The sequence below is a fragment of the Nothoprocta perdicaria genome, unplaced genomic scaffold (genome assembly GCF_003342845.1).
Source record: "Nothoprocta perdicaria isolate Ctin4 unplaced genomic scaffold, notPer1 scaffold_186, whole genome shotgun sequence".
In the NCBI taxonomy this organism is placed as follows: domain Eukaryota; kingdom Metazoa; phylum Chordata; class Aves; order Tinamiformes; family Tinamidae; genus Nothoprocta; species Nothoprocta perdicaria.
In genome coordinates, this window is record NW_020455049.1 from 1,419,096 (window position 1) to 1,444,621 (window position 25,526).

At 36.6% G+C, this 25,526-nt stretch overlaps 1 protein-coding gene across 3 annotated transcripts in view; it reads right to left on the bottom strand.

Moving 5' to 3' along the window:
- CARS (cysteinyl-tRNA synthetase) overlaps positions 1–25,526 on the bottom strand; it is a 47,044-nt gene that overhangs the window by 15,062 nt on the left and 6,456 nt on the right. For all 3 annotated transcript variants that reach the window (XM_026036765.1, XM_026036764.1, XM_026036766.1), the window contains exons 8-24: positions 24,962–25,297; positions 24,284–24,332; positions 13,854–13,945; positions 12,982–13,070; positions 12,500–12,596; positions 11,907–12,005; positions 10,721–10,870; positions 9,793–9,933; positions 9,001–9,089; positions 7,824–7,945; positions 5,942–6,054; positions 5,235–5,363; positions 4,892–5,021; positions 4,469–4,572; positions 3,360–3,457; positions 2,106–2,295; positions 1,522–1,590 (exon numbers count right to left, since the gene is read on the bottom strand). In XM_026036765.1, coding sequence (XP_025892550.1) covers positions 1,522–1,590; positions 2,106–2,295; positions 3,360–3,457; positions 4,469–4,572; positions 4,892–5,021; positions 5,235–5,363; positions 5,942–6,054; positions 7,824–7,945; positions 9,001–9,089; positions 9,793–9,933; positions 10,721–10,870; positions 11,907–12,005; positions 12,500–12,596; positions 12,982–13,070; positions 13,854–13,945; positions 24,284–24,332; positions 24,962–25,297 — 2,097 coding nt within the window. The remainder of the gene's footprint in view (positions 1–1,521; positions 1,591–2,105; positions 2,296–3,359; positions 3,458–4,468; positions 4,573–4,891; positions 5,022–5,234; positions 5,364–5,941; positions 6,055–7,823; positions 7,946–9,000; positions 9,090–9,792; positions 9,934–10,720; positions 10,871–11,906; positions 12,006–12,499; positions 12,597–12,981; positions 13,071–13,853; positions 13,946–24,283; positions 24,333–24,961; positions 25,298–25,526) is intronic.

Below are 25,526 nucleotides of genomic sequence, written 5' to 3' on the forward strand. Positions count from 1 at the left end.
ATTACTGCTAAGAAGAAGCATCTGCATGGAAGACTGAGAGAGAMTATTAAAAGGGAGAGCCAAAAACATTTTTGATAGTAAACATCTTAATATCATAATGTTTAAAATCAGTAATTTCTAAGGTAGTAAAAACTGAAGCTTCCTCCTGTGAAAAGCAAAAATATCTGCTTAGAGATACATGACTGCTGCTATGCTTTGAATTGACCGTGAATAGAAAAACAAATACTATAAAAATTACATGAATTACTAACATTACATTACATGAATTACATTACTAACAGGTGTTAAAATCCCCCTTCTGCACCAGATTCTCTTGCTTTCACTAACTTTGGCAGTGCTATTTTAAAAGAGTGAAAAGCGTAATTTTGTGTTCCAAGGCAATGGCCACCCCTCTGTAAAGTATGTCTACTGTAAGCACTGTGTTAAATATGGATTTGGTTTTCATTTTCTCTGAAAAGATAAAGACCAAAGAATTGCTTTTCTTTTGAAATTCAAAATAATTCTGAGCTAAATTAGAATTTACTGGGTTTTTTTTTTTAAAGGAATGCTCAGCATCTTTCATTATTATCCTTGTTATATATATCATTACTGAAGATTTCCACAGCACAGCAATATAAATACTTGCCCAGGCAAACACCAGGTGGATGTTCATTCACATTATTCAATCATAAGTTATTTCTTTTTCATTCTTTGGTGATTATAAGGTTTATGTTATTATTATTACACCCCAAATGTTTCAGTTATTCATTTTTATGAAGGAATCAAAACATGTATGGTGCTCACAGCTTTGAATGTAAGCTTGTATGAGACTGATATTGGAAGCTACTAGATATCAGATGTGCACTTAAAAAAACAAACAAAACAAACACTTGGACAAAACATTGCCTTTTAAAGCCAAAATTTCACGATGAACAGAGAGCAATGCATGCGCTAGATGCAGAGAGCCTCATGCATTAGGCTTCTTCCAAGCATTTCCAGGAAAATTCCACATCACAGTGGTACTTGCTGGGCGACCAAAAGAAAACAGCCTTTGAAAGCCAGATACATTTTGTGGTTGTAATTGAGATCAGAAAAAGAGATTAAAATGAGGATGAAACTCCAGCTGCCTCCCGGCTGCTTTTTGGTTTACCACAAGGATTTTTAATCAGTATAATTATATTTTTGAGACTACTTAACATACAAATACTTGTAACGAGTGTTCAGGCTCTGGCATGTACTGTCTTTAGTCAACATGTGGTTTTCTTAACCAGACTCATCATTCAGAAAAGAAGATAATTCTTTTTCTGGTTGCTGTACAATTTGTCTGTCATTAAATAAACCAATAAAAAACCCAGCTCTTGGTAAATGAAAAAAATCTCCCTCCTAAGTCAATTCATTGCTTCAGATTCAAAAGGTTATAAGCTGCAAGAACAGAATTCAGCTACATATCAGTAATGTAATCACTTGATCTAATGTAAGCTTTCAAAGGACTACAAAAGGACACAGAGTAATTTTGTACGGTGTACTTTGTCCTTCACTTACATTTATGTTTTGACTACTTCCTCCAACAGGAAACCCAATTGCATCATCACTCTCTATGGCACCAAATATCTGGTCAAGGGAAAAAAAGAAATTGTATAAACTAACAGATATGTGAAAACTAAGCAAAAATCATTACATACTAGAGTTCTGAAGCCACCTAGTTGATTTAACCCACAATTCACTACTCTAGAAAGAGATCTTTTTTTTTTTCCTCCTTTTTTTGATACCACAAATCACTAATTGTCATTCTAGTCTAGCTGTAATGTTGTAAGATTTGAACATTTGACTTCATTGTTTTTTCCTACTGCTTAATTTTCCTTGAATGYATTAGGAGCTTCCTACTATTAATGAAAACATTAAATAAGATTATAAATATAAATAAATATAGCRTAAAGGCCTCCAAATTGTCCCTGCTGCAACAAGCACCGCAATTCGAGCTTTTTTTGGGGTTGGGCAGAGAAAGGAAAGGCCTCTAGATTTCTGCGAGATTTAAACAAAGACCGTACAGATCCCTACATACTTGAAAAATACAACAGCAATAATTGCACAGTGCAATAGCAACTTCAATCCTTGCTATTACATACCTTTAGCATTTGAGTTAGATAGGAACTGATGTTTTCTAAAAGAAGTCTGTTTGGCATTTGTCTGGAAGATTTCTTTGCAGCAATATAGGAGTTGCTCTGACTGACTAATGAACGCATTTCTTCTAAGACAGAGCGAGTATCAATATTGTCACACAGTGCTTCATGAATTGCTGCCTTCTTGTCGTAAAAACTAAGAAGAAAAAATTTTATTTACTATTTATGTCAAAAGGATCTGCAATCTACTCTGAACAATTTCTCCAATCTGAAGAACTACTATTAGAAAAACAAAAGGGACATAAAAGTGAGATAATCTTCTGGTGGCCACAGTTGTATTTGAAGAAAAACAGATGAACAAAAGAAAAGTATCGTCATGGCTGATGGTTTCCTGCTATGAAGAAAAACATGCAGGATAACTATCCAAACAATATAAATATATAAATATATATATTTTTCCCCAGGAACTGACTTTTTAATACCAGTTTTAACAAGCAGAACAATTTTGTTATTTCATTTCTTCCTGTATTTTCCTGTTCCTGTACATCACTATTTTTTCTCCATTTTTTAAAAAATGGCAAGGAATGAAATTGAAAACGAAGTTTTCAAAATACACCTCCAAACTGAAGCATCTGTACTTGAATATTCAGCAGCAAGCATCTCTTAACAACAATAAGCTGCCCTAGGAACAAGTTATTACTTCCAATAAGTCAAATGCATCGATTTTAAATTTTGCAAATAATAAAACCACACAAGAAGCTGTTCATGCTGCAAACAATAATGACAGCTTCATTATAAAAGTGAAATATTGTAACATTAATTTTCTCTCCATTCAACAAGACATCTTTTTAAACATTGGCACTGTGATCTTTTCTTTCGTGATCTAAGTCAAGTCATTTAATTTGATTGTCTCAGCTTACTCATTGCATTTTGAAATGTGTAAAATACTATTTTAAAAGTTCTAGAGTTCTAGACTGTATCAGGATTACTAGCCATTCCTCAGATGGGAGGGCAGCTTTTCAAGAAAATGACAGCTATATAGCAAAGTAGTTCTCTTCCCCAACACGAATAGAGTGGTTTTACAGCTAAAAATTTACAGCTGTAAATTTTACTGGATGTTGAGATACTCACTGGAAGTGCTACATAAGTCTTAACTATCACTAGTGAGGCATTTTGGAAGTAATATCATTTTGTGGTGAAAAAACAAAACATGCATCTACATCATGGCTATTCACAGAGAAGCTGGAATATTTCACTCACGTTTTGTTCAGCTCTGCTTCCTGGTTTTCCCATTTCTGAAACTGGCCTGTCACATCAGTGGGAGCTCGAAGAATATCCTTCACATTTAAAAAGAATTCCTACAAAAGAAGAATATAGCTCAAAAACAGGTTAAACTACACACACAAAAAACAATACTTACTAAGAAAAGGTCTATTTCTTACTTAGTGTTGATGCAACCAACTTTAGAAAGCTATTTCAGCCCAGATCACTGAACATCTGTCAAAACAGGGAAACCCACATATTTTGTGTAACTCAAAGTCACAGTATTACTGTAATTCAGTCCCATGTCTTGATTCTGCCACACTGTAATAAGGTATGATACCCTAACATCAAGCTGCTCAAACACAAATCCGTTTACAAAAGTTATGTTCTTTTTAAATGAGAATTCTGAAGATAAAGTGTTTTGTCAGCAAAGTAAGCTAAAGAATGAAAGAACTGAAACAGCTGTATAACAAGGGGCTCTTTCAGGTGGGAATCCACTTGGTGAGAGGTCATTTTCACTTMTTCCATGGCCCAAAGCAAATGCTTTACATAAAAAAGTGTAGCAGCTGCAATTGGAGAGACCAAGATCAATGATCTGCAAATCATTGCAGTACAGCACTGCCCCAAACTATGCAGAGGACAGTGGCTGWCCCCTCACACCCCAGCTGCCAGATCTAAAGACAAATGCTTTATATATGTGGTGAGGAGGTAAAGGTAGGAATGACACTATACCCTCCTCTTCTAGTTGTACTGTGTGAAGTCTGATGAGATGGACATATTATGAGAGTGAATGTTGGACTGAGTCTTGAAAGCAAGCTAGGCTGAGAAAATAATCTTGCATACAAGTGTCAAGCTGCTCAGACATATCAAAACTCAAGAGAATCTGAGAGCACCCAGCTGCTGAAAAATACAGCTGTCTAAGGAGTTTATGTGAATTCAGAGGTCACTAAAAGCAAAACAAAAAAATGGGGGGGGAGGGTGTTTCTGAATTCAGAAGGCAACTCCTTCTGGGGATAAGGCCCATATAAATTTGGGTTCCATTGCCTGAAACATGTATGACAGCACAAAGGGCACAGAGATGGAGAAAGAATGAAAAGCTTACTCACATTCATAAACTTCTCATATTGAATAGCTGACTCCATGGTATTGTTTGAATAATCCAGTGTATCCTTCCAAGAGTGCATGAGGAAAGCCAACCGTAACTGCCGTGCTATCAGTTTTAAAGTAAACAAAGAAAATAATCATAAACTAAGGTATTTTATGGCCTCTGATACTGTAATTGCTAAGAGCATCACAATCTAACATTGTTACTCTCAATTCATATACCAAAAAAGGGAGATATAATCATCCACACCTTACAGATGAGAAACAGGGAAGCTGTTCTAAAGTTATTTAGCTATTTAATGATGAAAAAAAGACACTTGGATTTATTCAATTCTGGAAATTTCATTTTGTGTCTAAAGAGCAAAATTAATACGGTCATCACTCAAGCTACATCACAAGCATTCAAATTCCAAGGTTATTTTTACCTGTATGCTTCTTCAGGGCATCTTTTATAGTAATGAAATTCTTTAAAGATTTGGACATTTTACAACCAGCAATTGTTAAGTGACCAGTATGCAGAAAATATCGAACCCAGTAATCATTTTCAAAGTATGCCTGCAGCAAAAACAAAAGAATACAGAGGAATCAGCACYGTATAAATATATATCACAAACCAGGATAATACAGGTAAATAACGAGGAAAAGTTATGCTTATACAGAAGACATGTAATATCTTAAAAATGACCTGATGGATCTGCATAAGGTGCAGTCAAAGCTAAGCATGTAGCTTCCTCACTGCAGTCTGAAGACCCTTGGCAGATCATTTACCTCAGACTGTGCCAGTTCATTGTCATGATGTGGAAAACGAAGATCAAATCCACCTCCATGAATATCCATCGACTTCCCTAGAATGGATCCAGCCATTGCAGAACATTCAATGTGCCAGCCTGGACGGCCCTGTTTAGACAAAGACATTGCCTCAAGTAATTGCTAATTATTTGTTTTCCTCTCCTGCCTATGCACCATTTCTGCACTGGTATGTCCCTAGCCTGTTATACCTGTAAAGAAGTGAGAAACAGAATAATCTAGAAAAATAAAAGATTCACAGTCTCTCAGTTTCATAAAGGGATGCCAGTTGGACTTCAAGATTCAGTATCACATATATATCTGTGACAAATTGATTATACAGATTACACTAAACACAATCAGTATTTTTGATTGCAGGGAGACAGGGAAGTAAATCTTCTGCAAATAAGGACTGTAGCTAAGCAGGAGACAACCAATAGCAGACTTTGTAAGTGTGCAAACTTATGCTTCTATTTWTAGAATCTGTCAGATGCTTTTTAATGTTAATATATGCACTCTAAATCCTTTAGTGAGCACAGCAATAGAATGCACAACTGAATATAAGACCCCCATGATCTAGATGTCACTAATATGAGACATCATATTTGTGAATTGCAAAACATGTGAGTTATAAAACATGGTATTTGATAAGCTGTAGAGGAACTAAAATCCAGCTCCAATGTCTTTACCTTTCCCCAGGGAGAATCCCATGAGGGCTCTCCTGGCTTGGAGGATTTCCACAAAGCAAAATCATTTGGAGAATGCTTCTCACTCAAGCGATCAGTTGATATACTCAGGTCACCTTTCAAAGCACAAAATAGAAATATTTATATTTTATTTAAACGCTAGCATTATTGATTCTTTTCTCTGTCATACTTCACACTGTGTGAATTAAGGGAAAAAAAAACACTCTAAATTCATCATAATTAACCTTGTTATTCCTTTGCTTCTTGATCAATGCTTGGTTGACAAGAAAGATTACAAGAAAAATCAGCTGCATTGCTTTTTAAGCTTTGACACATGAGATTCATCTATATTCYTTCTGCAGGCACAACTCCAATTTTGCAGTTTCAGAAAAGTAATACAAAAACACAACAAAGCATAATCACTTCACACCAAAATTAACACAATTACACATAGAATTGACTTAAATACACACAGACAATACATTCATAGGATATTTCTTCCACAGTTTAACTCAGCTGCTGCACAAGATGGCTGATAATTATCCAATATCTACATATTTATTATCACTGTTTTCATCACAAATGTGTTCTGCATTAATCACTATGAGTGCCTTGTGATCATTTGAGTTGCAGTCTTATTACAGCATCTTAACTCCTTAAAGCAGAGGGAATTTACAATTTCCACAGTGCCAATACTAAATATGCTTAACAATATCACCTACTATATAAAAACCTCAGATGGAGACAACTGCCAAAATCGCCAAGATTAAAGTGCAAATCACCGAGATACTCGCAGTTCATTTCTTTAGAATACTTCATTATGCACTTTGAATATTAAAAGTTTTATACTTCAAYGTGCATTTGTTACAACTTTTAAAGTTTAGGATTTCTGTTGCCTCTGCAAGTCAAAGTGACATTATCTGTCAGGATGTGGGCAATCATCATAAATGAGTCAGGCCAGCTAAAGTGACAAGAGAAAACTTGGATATGCATGCTTCTAGTTGTAGTAAACACTCTATATTGCTTTATATTTGCAAAAGTAAGCAACAATAACATAGTACTATCTGGTTACGTGGTAGAAATTATGCATTTATGTTAGATGGAGCTTTAAGCGAGCACCTTTTACTTCACATTTGCACAGAAAGTTCAGCTCTAAGGAATTAAATTAGTAAGAATCCTATGCAGTTTAACGCAGCATTTCTCTCAGAAATTGCTTGCTACCTTGATTTCAGCCATGATCTATTAATTACATTTTTTATTTTTTTTTTTTTTACATTTTGTGGATGCTTTACTACTTTAAGGGTACTACACTAGCAGAAGCTAACTAATGAAACATGTTTTATTGAGTGTTTTAAGCTGTTCCTCTACTGTAGCTCTTATCAGAAGACCTATATTCAGATTTAGTTCAACACAACAAGGTTTACAAAGTAAAGAATTTTCAGTATGACAGCAGAATAAGAGAGAGAGGAAATAAATATTTGTCATAAAACAGACATAGCTGGGTAGGAAGGACTTTCACCTGTCATGCGGGAGACTCACCTTTAAGTCCTTGCTCTCCCTACTTTGAACCAGATGAACAGCCAAATGACTTGGCTGCAGTCAAACAACTGGGCTATTCACAATTCTGATAAAAAAGATTGATAAAAAAGTCATCCTAGAATGAAGAAAATTTCTCAGTATTTTCCAAACAAAATACTGTTCAAAGTGCTGGCTCAAGCTACAAAGCCTTGGAAAACAAATCCAGAGGTAAAGAAGTGCAGAAAGTAAATTATGCAACTCTGAAAATAAGTTTGATGAAGACCTCAGTGAAATGAACTGAAAAGATCTGACATAATGTGTACCTACAGCAATTTAATTCTGTGTTTTTTTTCCCCCCCCTCTTTACCTTCACCCTCTTGAAGAGCTTTTTGATCACCTACAGCTTCAGGAACCAATTTAGCATAGGAGTGTTTCTCAGCAGAATCAAATTTCATAGTATCAAAGTACACAGATCCATTGGACACATACCTGAAAAGTTAAAAATAATTATGTAATTAACTTTCTATCAACACTTAAATGAATTTTATCCCCCCAAATCACTACCTCATTTAAACTCTTCAGTGTATCCACAAAGAGTATGGTACTGGTCRGTATGATAAAGGCGACTTAGGTGAGCCTAAGTTCTTATACCTTTCCATAAGGACTTCAGACAAACCATTAAAAGCCAGAATAAAATGCAAAACGAGGAACAGTTAACATTTTTAATTAAAATATGTCAAAAGTATTGTGGAAATTTCCTCTGTTGGAATCATTAACCTGTCATGTCACCTCTTAATATTTTTCAATTATATAGAATGAATCATGTTTATTTCACACTCCGTTTTGCCCTCCTTCACTGTGCTAATTTTGTTCCACTACAGGCATGACAAAGAATTTAACTCTTTTCAAGACCTTGACCTCAATGCAAGTTGTATAGGCTTTTTTTAAGAAATATAAAAAAATGCAGTTTTTGAGCATGAAAATGCCAGAGAAATGATGGCAGTTCAACCACAAGATTTATTTTTTAATAATGAAAATATTTCCACATTTGAAAACTGAGGCTATTAAAAGAAAGCGCACTCATGGTTTTCAGCCTGGATTCTACCACAATACTTAAGAATTTCTAGAAAATTAACTTTTTTCCCGACACACACAAAAATTTCAGACAATGGCAGAAAAATAGTTCTTAAAAAAGACTTATTCCTTTTAAATGATTTCTAACAATCTACTCAGGCACTTTTGAAAATCCCTGCTGAAGGCTTTGAATCAAATTCAGTTCATGTCAATGGGACTTTGACTATTTGTTTCAGAAATGAGTATTTCACTCTATCAAATTAATAATCTAACATCTGTATTTCTAAGAGGCCATAAGACATATAGAGTGCCATAAATTATTATCAGGATAAAAGAAACCTTAAGTTTCTTTACTCAAAGAGAAATTGCTTGTGAATATTGCATTTAAAAATAGAACAGTAACTGTTAAAAGTCTTTTTGCCTCTGAAGAAGTATAAGCACACAACAGAACCATTCATTAAGGAACTTACCCGTAACCATTATCCACAATCTTTTTAACAAATTCCACAATTTCCGGAACATACTCGCTAACTCGTGTTAAAACATCAGGAGGTAATACCTATAGATTAAAAAAATGGAATTGTATATTCATATTTTTTTATTCCAAAGCAAGTGACAATATAAATTGAAAGTCCTACTTCAAGTTTCCTGCTCTGAGGCTTAATGTACTGTGTTCATTTTTCTATTATCCTCTAAGGCCATGTTACCAATAAACAACTGCAGGAGATCCTAGCTGTTTCATTTACTGCTTTTCTGGCAGAACAGGCATTATGTTCATCCTTGATCTGGAGGCAAGTGAATAAAACTTTGCTGACCTGAACCCCTGCATATTCACCTATAAAAATCAAGGATATGTTTGTTTGTTGTCATCAACACATAATTTCTTCACTGCTCAAGAGAAATAAGCAGTCAATCTAAATGCTGAGGTTGGCAGAGCTCTGTTTTGTAGCTATTAGCCTCTCCAAAATTTCTGAATTCTGGAATTACAGGTCCATTTTACACGAGGAAGCAAAGAGCACAGTTGTGAAGCTTTATCTCTAGTTATCTGGGATTGATAACATGTATAGTGGTTTTAAGATTGAGAATCCTAACAACTACCTATTCACATTACAGATTGAAAACTTTATTGATAAAGTTAAAATTTGAGYTTTTTAAATGTATTAAGGGGCTAATTTATATTCTATGCATTATGAGGCATAGCATGCATACTTTTAAAATAGAAAACAAGAGACAGAATAGAATACAAAAGGTTGTATACTTACATTGAGAGCTTCCATGTCTTTATGAAATTCTGCTTCCCAGAATTTGGGGAGCTTAGAGAATATGGAATTGTCTGTCACCTGACTGCCAAATTTTGTGTCCAACCAGTCAGACAGCAAATCTTTTGCTTCTTCCAACAGTGTCTGTAAAACAAACAAAAAAATGTGCAAATGACCTAGGACCTGCCTTGTTCAAACTGCAGGAAGATTTTATTCTGACTGGAGACGTTTGCTTAAGGAAAAAGACACCTGGCTATTAATATAGAGTACTCCTTTCTTCTATCAGACTTTATTATCACATTGTCTTTCATATATTTGGAGGCAAAAGAAGATAAACAGAGAATTGACAGCTGCCTCCATTACTAGTACACAATCCTAACAAAAAAATTGCTTTTGCACACTCCCAAAAAGTGTTTGAAAGAACTKGAATCTCATCAAGAATATACTTTTCATTTCTGTCTTTAAAAATGCATATACTTCAAAAACAACTATGATCTAAGGAACTGCATCTTATGGGTCATCTCTTATATTTAAAGGGGATAGCTTATTACAAGATATCTAATACTTCAGTGATCAGAATTATTTTCAGCAATAATTTTCAGCAACTCCTACTGAAACTGATTCCATCAGGCCAAAAAGCCAGAGAGAAAGTCTAAATCTGTGCAAGAAGATAAACCACCTTAGTAACTATCACAACTGTTGGGTGGAGTGGGGTGTCACTGATAAGAACAGCATCCTAAAACTATTTAGCTGAACCCAGGGATATGACTTTTTCTTTTTTTTTTTTAAATTTAGTGATAATTACTAGAAGATTCTCAAATCCACCATTCCTCTTTTTTTTTTTCCAAGAGGTAATTGCAAGTAAAATACCATTTTTTGAAACTACAGCTACTATAAGACAAACACCCTTTTAAAACATGCTCAAGCTGACCTCATGATATCTGTTGATCTCTTCCGTGGGGAGCTTATTTTGTACTGCTTCTTCCAGAGGGTCAAAAGCAGACTTCACTGCACTCTGAATTCTTTCCAACATCTGCTTTTTATCTGGGTCTGTTGTCTCATTTAATTTAACTGAAAAAAGCTACAACCAGAAAAGAACATTAAAAAACATCTGGTATTACAACAGGGCTATATTCCACATATAATATATATCTTAGCTACATAGTACCTTGCTTGAGATGAATAATACATTATCCCAAATAAATTACTGATACCAAACTATATAGAATAAAACATACTCATCAGAAAGAAAGGTAGATGAATATATTAAGTAGTTCAAAACAAAATATATTTCACATTTGAATAAAGCTTTATGTCTTTTTCTTTAAGTTTGTTCTTTTTTAAAAAAGAACGGATGTTCTTTTTTTTAAAGTTTTTATACATCAAAAAATCATAATTACAGTTACATAGTAATTTTCATTTTCTATGCAGTCAACCACCCTAATTACAAACTGGGTTATCCCAAATCTGAAATGGAGAAGCACAAATGGAAAACACATATATTACACACAATGCTTAAAAAGTATATATTACACACAATGCTTAAAAAGTATGTCAAGCAATGACAGATTTGCACAAAAAATTCCAAACATCCTATTCCAAGGAGTGTATTCAGTTCACTAATATGAGTGATCTGTGATCTGCTGTTCTAAAATGACCAGAGAATCACCTTCTCCTACCTCCAACTCAACAAACACAACTAAATCCCTGAAACTTTGCAGACCTCTGTGCTTTCTAAGTCTGCCAATGATTCAGAAGGGTTATTCCTCTACAGTTCTAAAACGTTTTAAAGAGTTACTTAGAACTTGAATTCTAACAAATATCCAAGTGTTTTCTCAATCCTACAAAAAAAAAAAAAAAAATACATACACACACAAGACAACTCTAGGAACATGATTTTTGTGTGGATAGATCTTGTCAATTGTGTTGAAAGATCTCAAACCMCACTTCTAAAACAATGGCCATTCCAGTAACTGTTTAATACCTGCTTCAATTTGTGTGGTAACAGTTCCATAGAATTAAAACAAGTTTAAACAAATAGGTAGCAACAGCAAACCTGGAAATATTTTTAGATGCTTTGCTACATTACTAAAAAATTGGATTGAATAGGAGCCCACCTGTGAGGCAGTTTTAACGTCTTCAAGTAGTTGAGCTGGTGTTGATTTGTTCTCCCTATATTGTTCAAAAAGGAAATTCTGTCTTGCTCTTTTGATGATCTAACAAAACAGAAACAAGACAATATTTTGTATAGCAACATAGATTTGTAGAATATACAAAAAACTATTACATACCAATAACTCTTCAAAAGTGACAAATTTACAAGAAATTTACAAGAAATTTAACAATTTACAAGAATTACAGGCAGCAATACAAATTAAACACACCATATGGATTTAGCTAGGTGCTTCTGCAGAGTTACTTAAGTACCTCAACAACAGATAATAATAATTTTATAAAGATAACTTGTTTGATGGACTTTTTCATTCTCCATTATTTGTAACAGCATTCATTTATACAGAAGAAAGGCTCTGCTACCAAAGGACTACTGAAGAAGTGAAAAGAATCAGTAACTTTGCGTAAGAAATACATGTACAAGTTAGCACATTTTTTATCTTGGCTTATGAAATGGCAGTTGTGCTGTTTACACAGGGTTCTTTTACTCCCACACTCAAACTACATTATTTCAAATTGCAACCCAAAAAGGCCTTACCTTATCATCAATATCTGTAATATTCATACAATAGAAAACATCAAATTTAAAATAATCCCTAAAGATTCTTCTCAGGATATCAAATGAGATGTAGGACCTAAAAATACAAAAATATGTAAGGGAGATCTTATTGAATACTTCAAACACATTTCTACTCTAAGCATAAACAACCTACTTCAATTTTGGTTAAATTAAATTTATTAATTTAATTAATAAACTGAAATTTGGTTAATTTAAATTTAYTTTGCCAATAAATTTATGGCAGTTTAAACCTTCTCTCATCTACTAGGAAATTTTAATCACACAATGACTTCATAAAACTTTATAATCTATATAATATACTTTTTCTWAACTTAACTCCCGAGTGTTGAGTATAAGACTGTTTTTCAGTAACACATTCATCTAAATAAAATACATTCTTCTATTTATTCTTTTGCTTACAGGAAAGCAAAACTTGTACCAAAAATCAGGAATTACAGTACCTGGCATGTCCCATGTGAGAGGCATCATATACTGTTGGACCACAGCAGTACCACGTGACCTTTTTGCCATTCTGAGGCTGAAATATTTCCTGAATTGAAAGGGAAGTTATAGTCAGCGGAACAGACTGAAGGCAGATGGTCTCAGTTCAGTAACATCACAAATGAATGACACAACATGAAAAAAACTGTGATTTTGACTACCAAAAAGGAAAAAAAAAAAAAAAAAAAAGGTAATTGCTATTCCACTTTCAGCTTTAAGAAAAGACAACCACTACCTTTACCATGTAAAAGAGAAAACTAAATGTGGTTGCTTATGCTACCTCTGCTCTATCAAAATATGGTACTAAATTAAAAAGATTTGGATTTTTTTTCCATTGAAAAGTGTTCTATAAATTCTTCACACATACTTGGATATTTCATCCTATATAACAAACATCACTACTTTCAATTTTCCTCTTCTTCAAAGGACTTCCAAAAAAAGGTTACATGAAGATTTACCAGTATTACATTAATATTATTAGCAGGAATTTCTTGCACTAATAAGATCTGAAGAAAGAAATTCTGATTTTATTTTGATTTTATTACAGTTGAATTACTATTTATTTTAAATGACAATAACTCGCATGTATGTATTATATATTTTAAAGCAATATTAATTGCATTAATTTTAGCGTACACATATATGTGCACACAAGTGTATTTTTTGTTCATTGTAACATTCGACTCTGCAAATATACTTGAAATAGTACCTTTTGCACTTGCTCTTTCGCACTCTATAAAACACAAGCCAGAAATCTGTCTACTCATAAAAAGGACAAGAAAAAAACATTTAGATGASTTTTCTATTTGTGATTATTCTGTCATTCAGTCACCTTATTGCGAGTCAGGCTGTTATAGAGGCAGAGTCTAGAATGTTTTGTCCCTTCAGGAGGAGACCAGTAAGGTTGCACACGTTTGCCTTTACCTAGGGAAAATAAAATAGTTTAGAATATTTAAAAATTTAGGAACCGAAAACACATTCTAGAAACAGATTTGCAGCATAATGAATTCTACTTATCACATCCTTAAGTTACTCCAAAAGGAAAAAAAATACATAATAAGACAAAACAGATCCCATTGTAGAAATCAAAACTAACTTTGTCAGACTCATTTCAAAGCCTCGGAAATCATAGTAAATTATTTCAATTTAGTTTATTATCTACTCTCTGTCTTGCCACTCCTATTAACTTTTGATTCAAGTAACAGAAAGGAAAAGATACAAAAGTGACTACATGCAATTCAGTACATGCTAAAAAGAGCAATTTGGTACGCATTAACTAGAGCTTCAAAATTCAAATAATTGCTAATAAAATATTACATCAGTCCTGGGTTTTCTGCAATGCCACTGATTTTACCATGACTGCATATTACATAATTTGCAAAAAATCTCCAGGGACCAGACCTAGTATCTGGATCCAATATTGACAGAATAYGCTTAAGGTGAGAGGGAGGGCAAACCAAAAAATTTAGACAGAACTTCAGTTTTTTTATCGTACGTTCTTGCTCTGTACACAAAAGATTTCTGAACACACTCTTTTATCASAAATGGGCTCCAGTTCAGCGAAAGGGTAACTTCTGCCATTGCAGAGAGTGGATGAACCCCAGGGTAACAGGAGTGACAATAATCACAGGAGCTGGAAAGAAGCAGCAGAACTATACTTTGGGGAATTTTAACATTTTGAAATCTGCATTTGATCTAAATAGGAATAAAGAAGTTTGCTGTTCACTGAAGCAGTGCAATTATATGTTGCTACACCGTAACAGCAATGTTTAAATAATGTTATATATGCATATGTAAACAGTATAACAAACTTCAAAGCAACACGAAAGTGTTGTCAGAATAGAAAGTTCATACTTTATCAGAACATGTCAACATTTTCTTTCCAGAATTTTCATTTTGTTCTCATTATTTTCCTTACAGAATACCATTGTTCTGATTGCATTCATGGACAGTTTTAGTTCAACAAATCAATTTTTATTGAACAAAAACTTTTTATTTTTTAATCACAACTTATGAAACAAGCTACCAAGCAATCTTGTTTTAAATGCTTGGTCAGTTCATGCCAAAGCAACATACTCTAAAACACTGAAAAATTATTTAATGTGAAATAGGCTACATATTTCCTATCTGGTTGTGGGTTAGACTGACTTCATCTTCTTACTTTTAGAAACATGGCATATCCATGCAAACTGTAGCTTTTAGCTCTCCTGCACACACTGGATGTGAAAGGGCAGGCTTATAGTATTTATTTTTTTTATTTTAAGAAACAACATCATAGTTATTAATTGATGTTTTTCTAAAGAAAAGTATGAGCGCATCATCACTCAGAGCTGCAATTCCCCATGCACTGGCCTGCTTACAAATGTAATGATGTTAAACTAATTATCACATTAACTTGGAATGGAAGCAGAACAGGAAATTCAGAAATGCAACCAGGTTTCCAGGCTAACAGGTGTAGTATCCGCTTTAAGAATTCTCATGGTATGCCTTTTAACTACAATTAAAATATTATACAAACTGTTTGTTTGGACAGCAAAACTGCCTTTGTAGATCCTGTGTTTCAGAATGTTCATTAACTCTGTTCCCCTGATCTGTCATATGAACATTATGACTCAAAATAAACTTATGTAAACTGCATTTAAAAAAAAAAAATCTGTTCTTCACCTTCCTTTCTTCAATTGTCTAAATTTAAAAAATAGAAAAAGGAACCCCCTGCTAAGAGTCCACAGAAATATATATTTATTTTAAACATTTTGTTGTCTGTATCTGCACATAACACTTCAAGTACATGAGTACTTCCATAGTGCAGATCATATCAGGGTACGGATTTGTTTATTGTTTGATTTACAGAGATTACACTGGCATGCTTATTTGTGGCTCMAATTTCCCTCAGGGAGGAAAGCCTATGTGGGTTAGCACAATAAAACATAAAACTGTAAAGCTTTCTTGGCTTACAACCACACTAAAGATAAGAAAAACCTAGATATTGCATCCTAAATTTCTCAGCTCCAGAGCTGGGTGTCATAAGAACACCAAGGAGGTAGAAGGTGGACTTTTTAGGTTGTTCAAAAAGATCTCTGTTAGCAAGAGTCTTCCCCTGGCTGAACTGAAGTCCATTTGCTCTAATGCGCATCTGGAGCCTTCTAAAAGACCCTCAAAGCTGCTGATACAAGAATATCCAAGTTCTATGAAATGTGGCCAATTTATATGTCACTTGCATACTGAACACTGAAGAACACCCGTCCCGGACTTCAGTGACACATGCAGAGGTGGTAAAAGAAAAAGGAGAAACTTATCATCAAGGATTTAATGGACCTTTTCTTTTATTGCTCTACCCTGATCCATGAAATTCTGCTGGGGAATTGGAGCTAGTGGCATTAAATCTACTATCAGAGCCAGCATGAAAAGAAATCGATATCCAGTGTAAGCCCATGCAGGCACACAYGCACACATGCAAAATCTACTTGCAGCTGTCTGATTTTAACTGCTGTCTGCTAGGAACTCAAAACACATATGATGATAGGTTGTGGGAAGATTGTATGGGAATAATATTAGTCAACAGCCTTCAGCAAAAATGACAGAGCAGACATTATGCATTCATTCATGGATATTGCAAACGCTGGACAACAACTCTGTGTTACTACTATTAATTATTCCATGACTCCCTGAGCAAGGATCACACTATAAAGCGATTAAATTAGGCTAGCTCATTGGAAAACATCTCAGGGGAGTGATGCAGCTCCTGAAATGCCAGCACCCATGCTTACACAATAACCTCGATTAACCAGCAGTATTTCCTCAAAACATCAGCAATCCATAGATCACCAGGGTTAAAAGAACCCCAAACATTCTTTTCAAAATTCACCTCACTTTAATAATAATCTCCTGAGGCTGAGGCAGTAATCAGCTWAGTATGAATTTGTAAACTATACAAAAAATACTTAGTTAGTCTTGCAAGGAAAAAAAAAAAATGAAGAAATTCTAATATTGTATTCTAATTAGTATTATGCTAGATAAACTATAAAAATACACATTCACTCTTCAGTCACCAGTTTTTTAAAGAAGCTATCAATAGTAAGTTCTGTACATTGAGGAATTTTCCAAACAAGAAAATGTGGAAACACAGCTTTAGCATTCCAACAGCTCAGGATGCATCAAGTACCATGTAACTGTATGCAGGTAGAACRCTGTGACCTTGAATACAAGCTCATATAGTAAATTTTAAGGTGTGCAAGAATATTAAAGAATGTAAAGGAACTTTTAGGGAGTTCTTAGCATAAAAATCAATGCAATGTAGGCTAGATTGTAACCTGCCCAGCAATTCTGTATTACTCACTTGTTTGAAGTTTACAAGGGTCATTTTTTTCACTGCTGCCATCATAGATTGCTTCTATGTGTCTGTACCACCGGACAACATGGAAATACTGGTCCACAGGTGGCCCCGAAAACTTTCTGAATACCTCCACATCTGCATGTGAAAATGTGAACCCCTGGATATAACTACGAGTGCTCAGGTACTCATTCAAAGCCTTCACCCTGGCTTCCTCTTCACTAATGCTCAGAATAAAACTGTAGCTGGAAGCTGTAAAGACAGAGGCACAGGACATTTGGTAAGAATTAAAAATAGAAAGGAGATCCCATGACCAGAATATATCCTTGTACTACTTGATACAAGATATTGAATAATGATACATTTTCTATTTTTTCAGGGGGTATTCTTTACAAAGGATAGTGAGGGCAGAAGAACATGTCCTTTTCTTGAAGAAATATTTTCTGTTTAGAATTGGAGGAAATTCTCCAAGCACAGCAAGCTTCATCARTCTCCTCTCTATTCCACCCTGGAGAAACACTGATCCTGCAGATTTAAACATGTAATTAATTTTATATATTGTGGAGAGGCTGTAAATATTTCTACTGAAGTTGAGCATATACTTAAGTCTCTACAGGACTGGTGTCAATATGTGAGCTCCCAACATGATGCTCAGTTACTCCTACTTGCTCCAGCAACCCCAACTTTTTGCATATTCCCACACTTCTCCTATGCCATCTCTCTCCCCAGTAACATGAATATAATTGCTTTTGAGCAAAATCTACACAGATTATAGAAAAAGGATCACGTTCCTTTTTTAATTCCACAATTGATTTGGAAAATATGCAAAGTAGACAAGCATGAAGCAATGTGGAAATTGCAGTATCTGTGCTAGAACTGACTCCAGTATATCTAACGTTGGTATTTTCCTTCAGTGATTCAACATTTCTAACTCTGTTTCATGTTTAAAGCATTGTATAAACATTAAGCCAATATCCTGCTTAGGTAGTTGGCCAAGAACATAATTTAAGATGTAGTCAAGGTTACAGAGCAATAAARTGAGGGAGGCAGTATTAAAACTGTGTCCCTAATCGCCAGATCTATAAAAGACCACTGTCACCAACTGTTGAATTTTTAAACAGTGCAAAGACCTTTTTATGAGTAGTTTCCAAAGCACTGAACATGCTCACAGACCAATGCTTTTGGAAAGCAAAGGATATAAGGGCATTGGGGAGTAAATGGTGGTTATGTTGCAGAGAGGATGTGAGAATCTGCAGAATTATTTGTTTTTCCAAATGCAAGGAAATTTCATCAGTTAAGAAAGATTTCAGGAGCATCCTTTTTCCTATAGAGAAAGTAAATATTAAAATTTAAACAGCTGCTCTTCTGGTATGCATAGACTAAGAACATTTCCCTACATTGCTACGATAAACATAAAATGGAAAGGATAACAGACTAGCCCGTTACATCAGGCAGTGGCCATAATGCTGCTATGTGTACAACCTTCTCACAACACAACAGGACAACATGAACTCCAGATGACATGTGTTTGACTCTTTGGAGCATAAATAAAATGTAGTGGTACATGACTTTAAGAGACCTGCAGAACTAATAAAAAGAGATTTGTGATAGAAAAAACTCAAATGTCACAACAGATACTTAACCTTCAAATAAAAATGCAAGGTCAGATTCAAGCAAAATCTTTCTCAAAGTTTACCCATGCAGTTGCCCATTGTAAATAAGAAACAACAAGTAAATAAAGGACCATAATTAGACTCTATGGGCTTGTCTTACATAGTTGTATAGGATTCAGCTTTGATCCAAATAGTTAATTTTACTAGAAACATTTCAGATTCCTAAATATTCACTGATGCTTATCATCACAGACAGAATTCCACATGCTATACACATAAAATAGTTTGAAATAGTTACGTTCATTAACTAGGTAGACTTAAGACATAAATTTTCCTCTAATGTTCATTTTGCATCAATGAATCATACGAGGGAAGAGTAAAGAAAAAAAAATATAGGAATAAACTGTGTAGAAATGAACCCATATCTCAAAGGAAAGATCTTTGAAGATCTATTGCAAGGAAAGCAACACACCATTTGCAAAGTATTATTAGGGTTATTATGGCCATTATTCATACACCAGGCTACTAATGAGAAACAACTCAGTAAATCTGAAGCAGCAAAGTGCCTTCCAACCACATCTGTAAACCAATCTAAACGGGAAGTTGTACAAACTTACACATAAATACAACAAAGACAACAGAACTTGTAAGTGCTAATTTTGGTGAGGAGAGATGGCAAATACTACCTGCGAATGTCTGCACCAGTTCAGCTCTGATAAGCAGATAAGCTAAAAAATTACTTCTGGCAACTCTGGTATACACTTCAACATTTGAAATTATAAAGTTTGACGTTATGTCTAGTTGCAGGAGAAGCAGACTTAAAAGCATAATACATCAAAGAAACTAGATAGCCCAGGGGACCTAAGAGGGAGAATGTCTTATGCTGAGAGCGATATTCAGCCCGAATCCCACGTCCAAGACAACATAAAGCAGTAACTGGAGTGCACCCGAGCTATCTGTGGACAAAGTTTCTTAGGGAACAGCAGCAGCTGAGCAGAGTATTGTGCAAACATGAGTTTCTCATGCTGATTTCACAGTCTGTATTGRGCCCAAAGTTTGTTTTCTAGATTGATTGCTAGTCTAAAAAAAGAGCATAGCTATCTTAAAGCTAGCACAGGTACATTTGGCACTACACTGCAGTCAGATTCAGAGATACTAGCAAACTGGTCATGTTTGAAAGAGAGATCAGCGATAAGTGCAAATTTGAAACTCCTCTGAGCATCCTATGCAATACACAGAGAAGYAATTGTTCCCCCTTTTGGCTTTCTTGTGGGTAGCGCCAAACTGGATCAAAGTAACAAAATAAAACTCTTCTCCGGGACTGCAGCATGCTCTCCTGGGAAGAAACAAGGAATAGGAGAATAATGTCTTTCAAAAGTCAGTATATTACACTAGGAAAAAATACCATTTCTTGTTGAGCAAGACAAACCACTCAAAATCTCTTTATACAAAAGTCTGTCCCAATTTCATTTACACCAATTCAAGAATGGCCAATCTAGGGAAGTTTATTTTCTTGGGATTTATATCCCATACCCTCAATTGCTTCCCCTCAGCATCTCTATTTCCAAGAAGAATGTCATTTCCAAGTAGCATGTGCTGACCAGTGAGTGGCTGTTGCTTTTCAACATAGTGTGTAGGGGCTGAATTTTCCCTGTCTCTTCCRCAATCAGGTCACTGAAAAGGTCTCTGTCTTACTCCAGTAGCTCCTGATTTTAGAGAACTCGTGCAAGCTTAAGAATATTAAATGCTCTAACTCCACAGTCAAATTTAATTAATACTCATCAATGGATTCAAAAGCTATTAAGGCAGAAGGGCCAATGGTCACACGTAGGACTGAGTTTCTCAATCCTTGCTGTTTTGGGATGCCAGGCTAAAAAACAGCCCTTCCTTCTGTTCATTTTTCTGTTTTCCCTCCCAAGACAATGACAGTTGCTACCACTCAACACTATTAGGAAACCTCTTATGAACAACAGAAAAGCAGGAACATTACAGAGCTGTTGCATAACAGGGAACGTGAACTCATGTGAATGGAATGATCCATAGGCATCAAATCATATCACTCAACAACAATTCCTTTCAGAGAACAAGCAATGACTGTGAGTATTGAAGAGGTTGCAAACTAAATTAAAAAAGAAAAAACATTAACAGTGTAACAAGCATGACATTTTTTCCTGTATTAACTCAGGTTGTTTCTCAAAAATTCCACTGGCAACATTAATACAGTTGTTGTACAATAATTACAGGCGTATGATCTCTTTGGGCACTGTAATTGTACACATTCTTCTTTCCATAGGTGGAATGTTTTGGTGACTACTAAATGACACTGTCAACTCATCTGGAAAACTGCAGCAATGCATGAACTCCAAGGTACAAGGCAATTTCTACATTTTATTTCCATCAAGGAGGAGCTTCTTATTCTGCTCACTTTTAGCCTTGCRAGTTGCACTTTCGCTTTCCATGAACTGAAACAAAAAGGTAACAGCTCTAACCTAAGGAAAGCACAAATCGTATCCATCCATTACCAAATTTAACTGATTGATACTTGGTGGGGGCAGAAGGGAGTTTAACAACTAAAATTCTGAAAATATATCTGAAAAAGCTAGTCCACTGACAGGAGTATTCGAGGGCTCTGCCACATAGAAAGCTTACTTGCGATAAGCAGAAAGGAAAGTAACTTCCAGGCAACGACAAAAAAATGACAAACCTTGGAGTGTAAAGATCTGCAACAAAAAACTTCCAACCCCTTACACGCCACGGTGGTATTTCGCACTCGCGCGACTGGTATTCCGAGTTTCCCTCTGTTTGAGCAGTGTCAAGCATTACAGGACTACCCCAGCGCTGCTTCCATATGGAAGCCCATCCCAGAGCCCGTCATTACAGGCAGGGCACGGAAAACGCCTGGAAAAGCCACAGTTCAGGCCCGACCGAGGGAGCGCGGGCAGGAGGGGCACCAAAGGGCAGCAGGGGGGACACAGCCGCGGGAAGGGGCCTCGTTTCCACACGGCTTTTATGTATTTTTAAGCGTTTTCCACAGTTTTCCACCCAACGCCTCCACGCGTGGGGACCCCCTGACATGGCGGCGGGACGCTGCCCCCCCATCCAGCGCCGTGACGTCACGTCCACCCCCCCCACACGTCGTGACATCACGGCGGCGGGCACCTGCCGCGCCGCGCCGCCGGGCGCCATGACAGCGGCGCCGGGCGCCCCCCCCGCGCCGGGCAGAGCCGCGGCGGCGCCGCCGGGCCCCGACCTACCCTGCTCGGCGCCGCCCGCCGCCGCCATCCCGCCGTGCCCGCCGCCGCCCGCGAGCTGATGCAACAGCGTGTCCGGAAGCGGCGCCCCGCCCCTCGCGACGCTACTTCCGACTAGCGTCACCACGGCAACGGCGCGAGGCGCGCTCATTGGCCGCCGCCTTCCCGCCCAGAGGCTGGGCGGCCGTTGGGCGGTGACCGTTGGGCGGTGACCGTTGTGGGGTCGCGGGCGAGCTCGCCTCAGGGCGGCGCTGCCGCCGGCGGCCGTTGCCTGCGGTCGCCTCATCCCGTCGCAGAGGTGCAGAGGTGTCCCGGGAAGGCGCCGGGCGGACAGCTGCACCTCGGGAACGGGCGGGATCCCCGCGCCGCGAAACGCACCGCCTTCCCAGGCGTTACCGGCCCTGCGGCACAGCCCAGCAATCACACAAGACGGGGGTAGCGTCTGGAGGGTTTTATTGCCGTGCTTTAACAGTTCTTAGGATACCACAAGCTTTGTCTTTCAAGAAACAAAACGTGATCGTTTCCCCTCCCCCCCCCCCCCCCAAAAAAAAAATTACATTTAATCTTTTCAAAACAAAAAGCAGCCTTTTCTGCATTAAAAAAAAAAAACAGTACCACTTGTGGATGGTTTACTTCAAAACAGCCAATAGGCCCATCCATATTTCCATGTGTGTGAAGGACATGACAGGTGAAGTGCCACACACGTTGCTATCTGGTACSCAAGCTTTAACACAGAACAACTCAGAAGACCTTAGCGGACAACACAACCACAGTCTTTGTCATAGCCAACTGCTGACCCTGTCAAAGCACTTTTGGCTCCCTGAGTCACTGAAAGGTAAGAGGATACCCTCAAGTTAACACTATTAGTTACACTAGCAGTCTGCTGACATCCTCATATATAGAAAGTTTACAGATACATATGTACAGAAACATTTTTAAAGTCAATTTTAAAATGTTATTCTGTGACCTGTAACTTAATTATAATGTTATTACTTTTTAAAGTGTTTAATACATTATCATAAGCCTTGGTATCTATATGCCTTAACTCATCCAGTAACTTAGTAATAGATTGTTTATCTCCCAGTGTGTTTTTCCAGATGAGAAGCATCTGGTATTTTTGCTCATCTATATCAAAAGGATGCTCATAAATAATTTGATTAATAGCATTCACTCTCAGATGAGTTGTCATAAGAGACTTCCATTTTTCCAGTGGTACGTTATTTATAAAAGCCCTGAAGCTTGCTCTCAGTTCTGGGAAAAAAAAAAAAAAAAAAAAAAAAAAGGAAAAAAAAAAGTTAGATTCTAAAAATACAGATTTAGACGGCTAAAATACATGTGTTTCTACTAGTTCTTCCATTAGTTTTTAGCAAATGCATGCTAAGACGGAATGATAAGAGTTAAGTTAGCAGCTAAAACAAATATGCCTAAATATAGAACAAATAGATTTCCTATTCAAAGTCTTCTCACAAAGAAGCTAGAGGGAGCAGTCTACATATCTTGAAGAAGTCTCTTAAGATAAAGTACTGTGCAGTAGAGGTGTTTTTGGTGGACATTTCACTGACCTTCATGTCTTTATTTACTCTTACCAGGGCTTTTCAATGGCAGGGCTGTTACACCTTCACCAAAGTATTGATCTAAGTTTGCCCTGCTGAGACTAGCGTGAGCAGAGCCTTACACCTGGACATCCAGACATACCACCTTGCTGGCTACGGACAGGTATACAGGGATTCGATGCTGTCTGACATTTGACAGAAAGACCTGCGGCTATGACCTGTATCACAGTCATTAAGGTAAATGCCACTGCTGAAATAAAGGTTTGTTTAAAAACACTCAAAAGTGTAGTTATCTTAAAAGCATTGCTGCATTAAACTCCAATGCAGAAAAGTCTTGTTTTAAGAAAAACGTACCATGCGATTACAACTTTCTAAAATCCTATTTCAGTATATTTTATAATAAATTGAAAGCCCTGTAGCATTAAGCCATACTCATTAATAGCCTTAGCTATTCCTTAAGTAAACAGGAGGAAGCAAATCACATTATACGTATTGTCCACTTTTGTAATACTTACCCTTTTGAGAGAGATCTTTAACTATTATTTGATACTTCGGTTCTTTTACCTGTAATATGAAGTTRGATCATTACTTCAGAGTATCAGAATACTTAATTCACTTACAGCAATTATTCTTGAGCCACTTTTATAACACATAGAAAGGAAAATAACTTTCAGGTGATAATAAAAAAGGGGCAATCCTGAAGTCTAAAGGCCTTGACCTGGCATGACACAAAGTTTCAATCCCTCACATACCATACTGGTACTTCCTACTCATATGACTGGTATTCCAAGTTTCCATTTGTTGCAGTATTGTCAAAAAATTACAGGACTATCCTAGTTCTCCTRTATGGAAGTGCATCGTGCAACCCATTGCTTTCACAATACATAACCTACTACAGTGAGGGGAAAAGGGAGCAGTTTTCACAGCACTACTGAAAATTAAGTATTTGAATAAAGATAACTACATGCTGAGAACAGCTGTGCTACTAGCTGACAAGTGAAGCAAAGTAACATATTCACTGATATTGCAAAAAGCCCCGCAATCTTTTGTGTAAATACTGAAAGAGAAGATGGAGACATTAACGGCAAATAAAAGATTTAGTACAAGAGTAGAACATATCTATAAGGCTGTAAATATTGTCTGAGTAAACCGAGATCTATCAGGGAACATAYGCCAAGAACATTTCCACTTACCACGTGATTTGCTGGCATCCTACTATTTGCTGCTTTAAGGCAGGCGTTGAGATTAAAAGTAGGATTCTGCTTTGGTTTTGCTGGCAGTGGAGACTTTCTGAGCCTCTTCCAAGCCCTTTCTATTTGGTACCTCCAGCTCCTGGGCAGAATGGTGCTTTTCTCAGAAAGCCTGGCACTACCMTCCTCTGGTGATTTGTTTTCCACTTCTGAGTTAACACTGGTAGGTGCTTGACCTTCCAGGCTCTCCCCAGACCTCTCATTTTCTGCGCTGGCTGCATTATTTGCAGCTATCTCCACTTGTGATGAAATGAGACCTTTAGTAGCGCCTCCAGCTTCCTGTAAAGAAGAAGAACAAGTTCTATTTTTAGGTGATGTTTCAGAGGTAGGCATTAAAGAATGGCCTAGAAGGAAAAGGAAAAGTTTACGTCACTGGACATAAGAAAAAAGACAGCAGATCTGCTAACTTGGCAGAGTTACAAGCATGCAAGAGTTACAGTCTTTGGGCTTAAAACTGCTTTAGCCTCAACACTCTGTTTTTGCTGACTGCTCTGCTCCCAACAGGTTA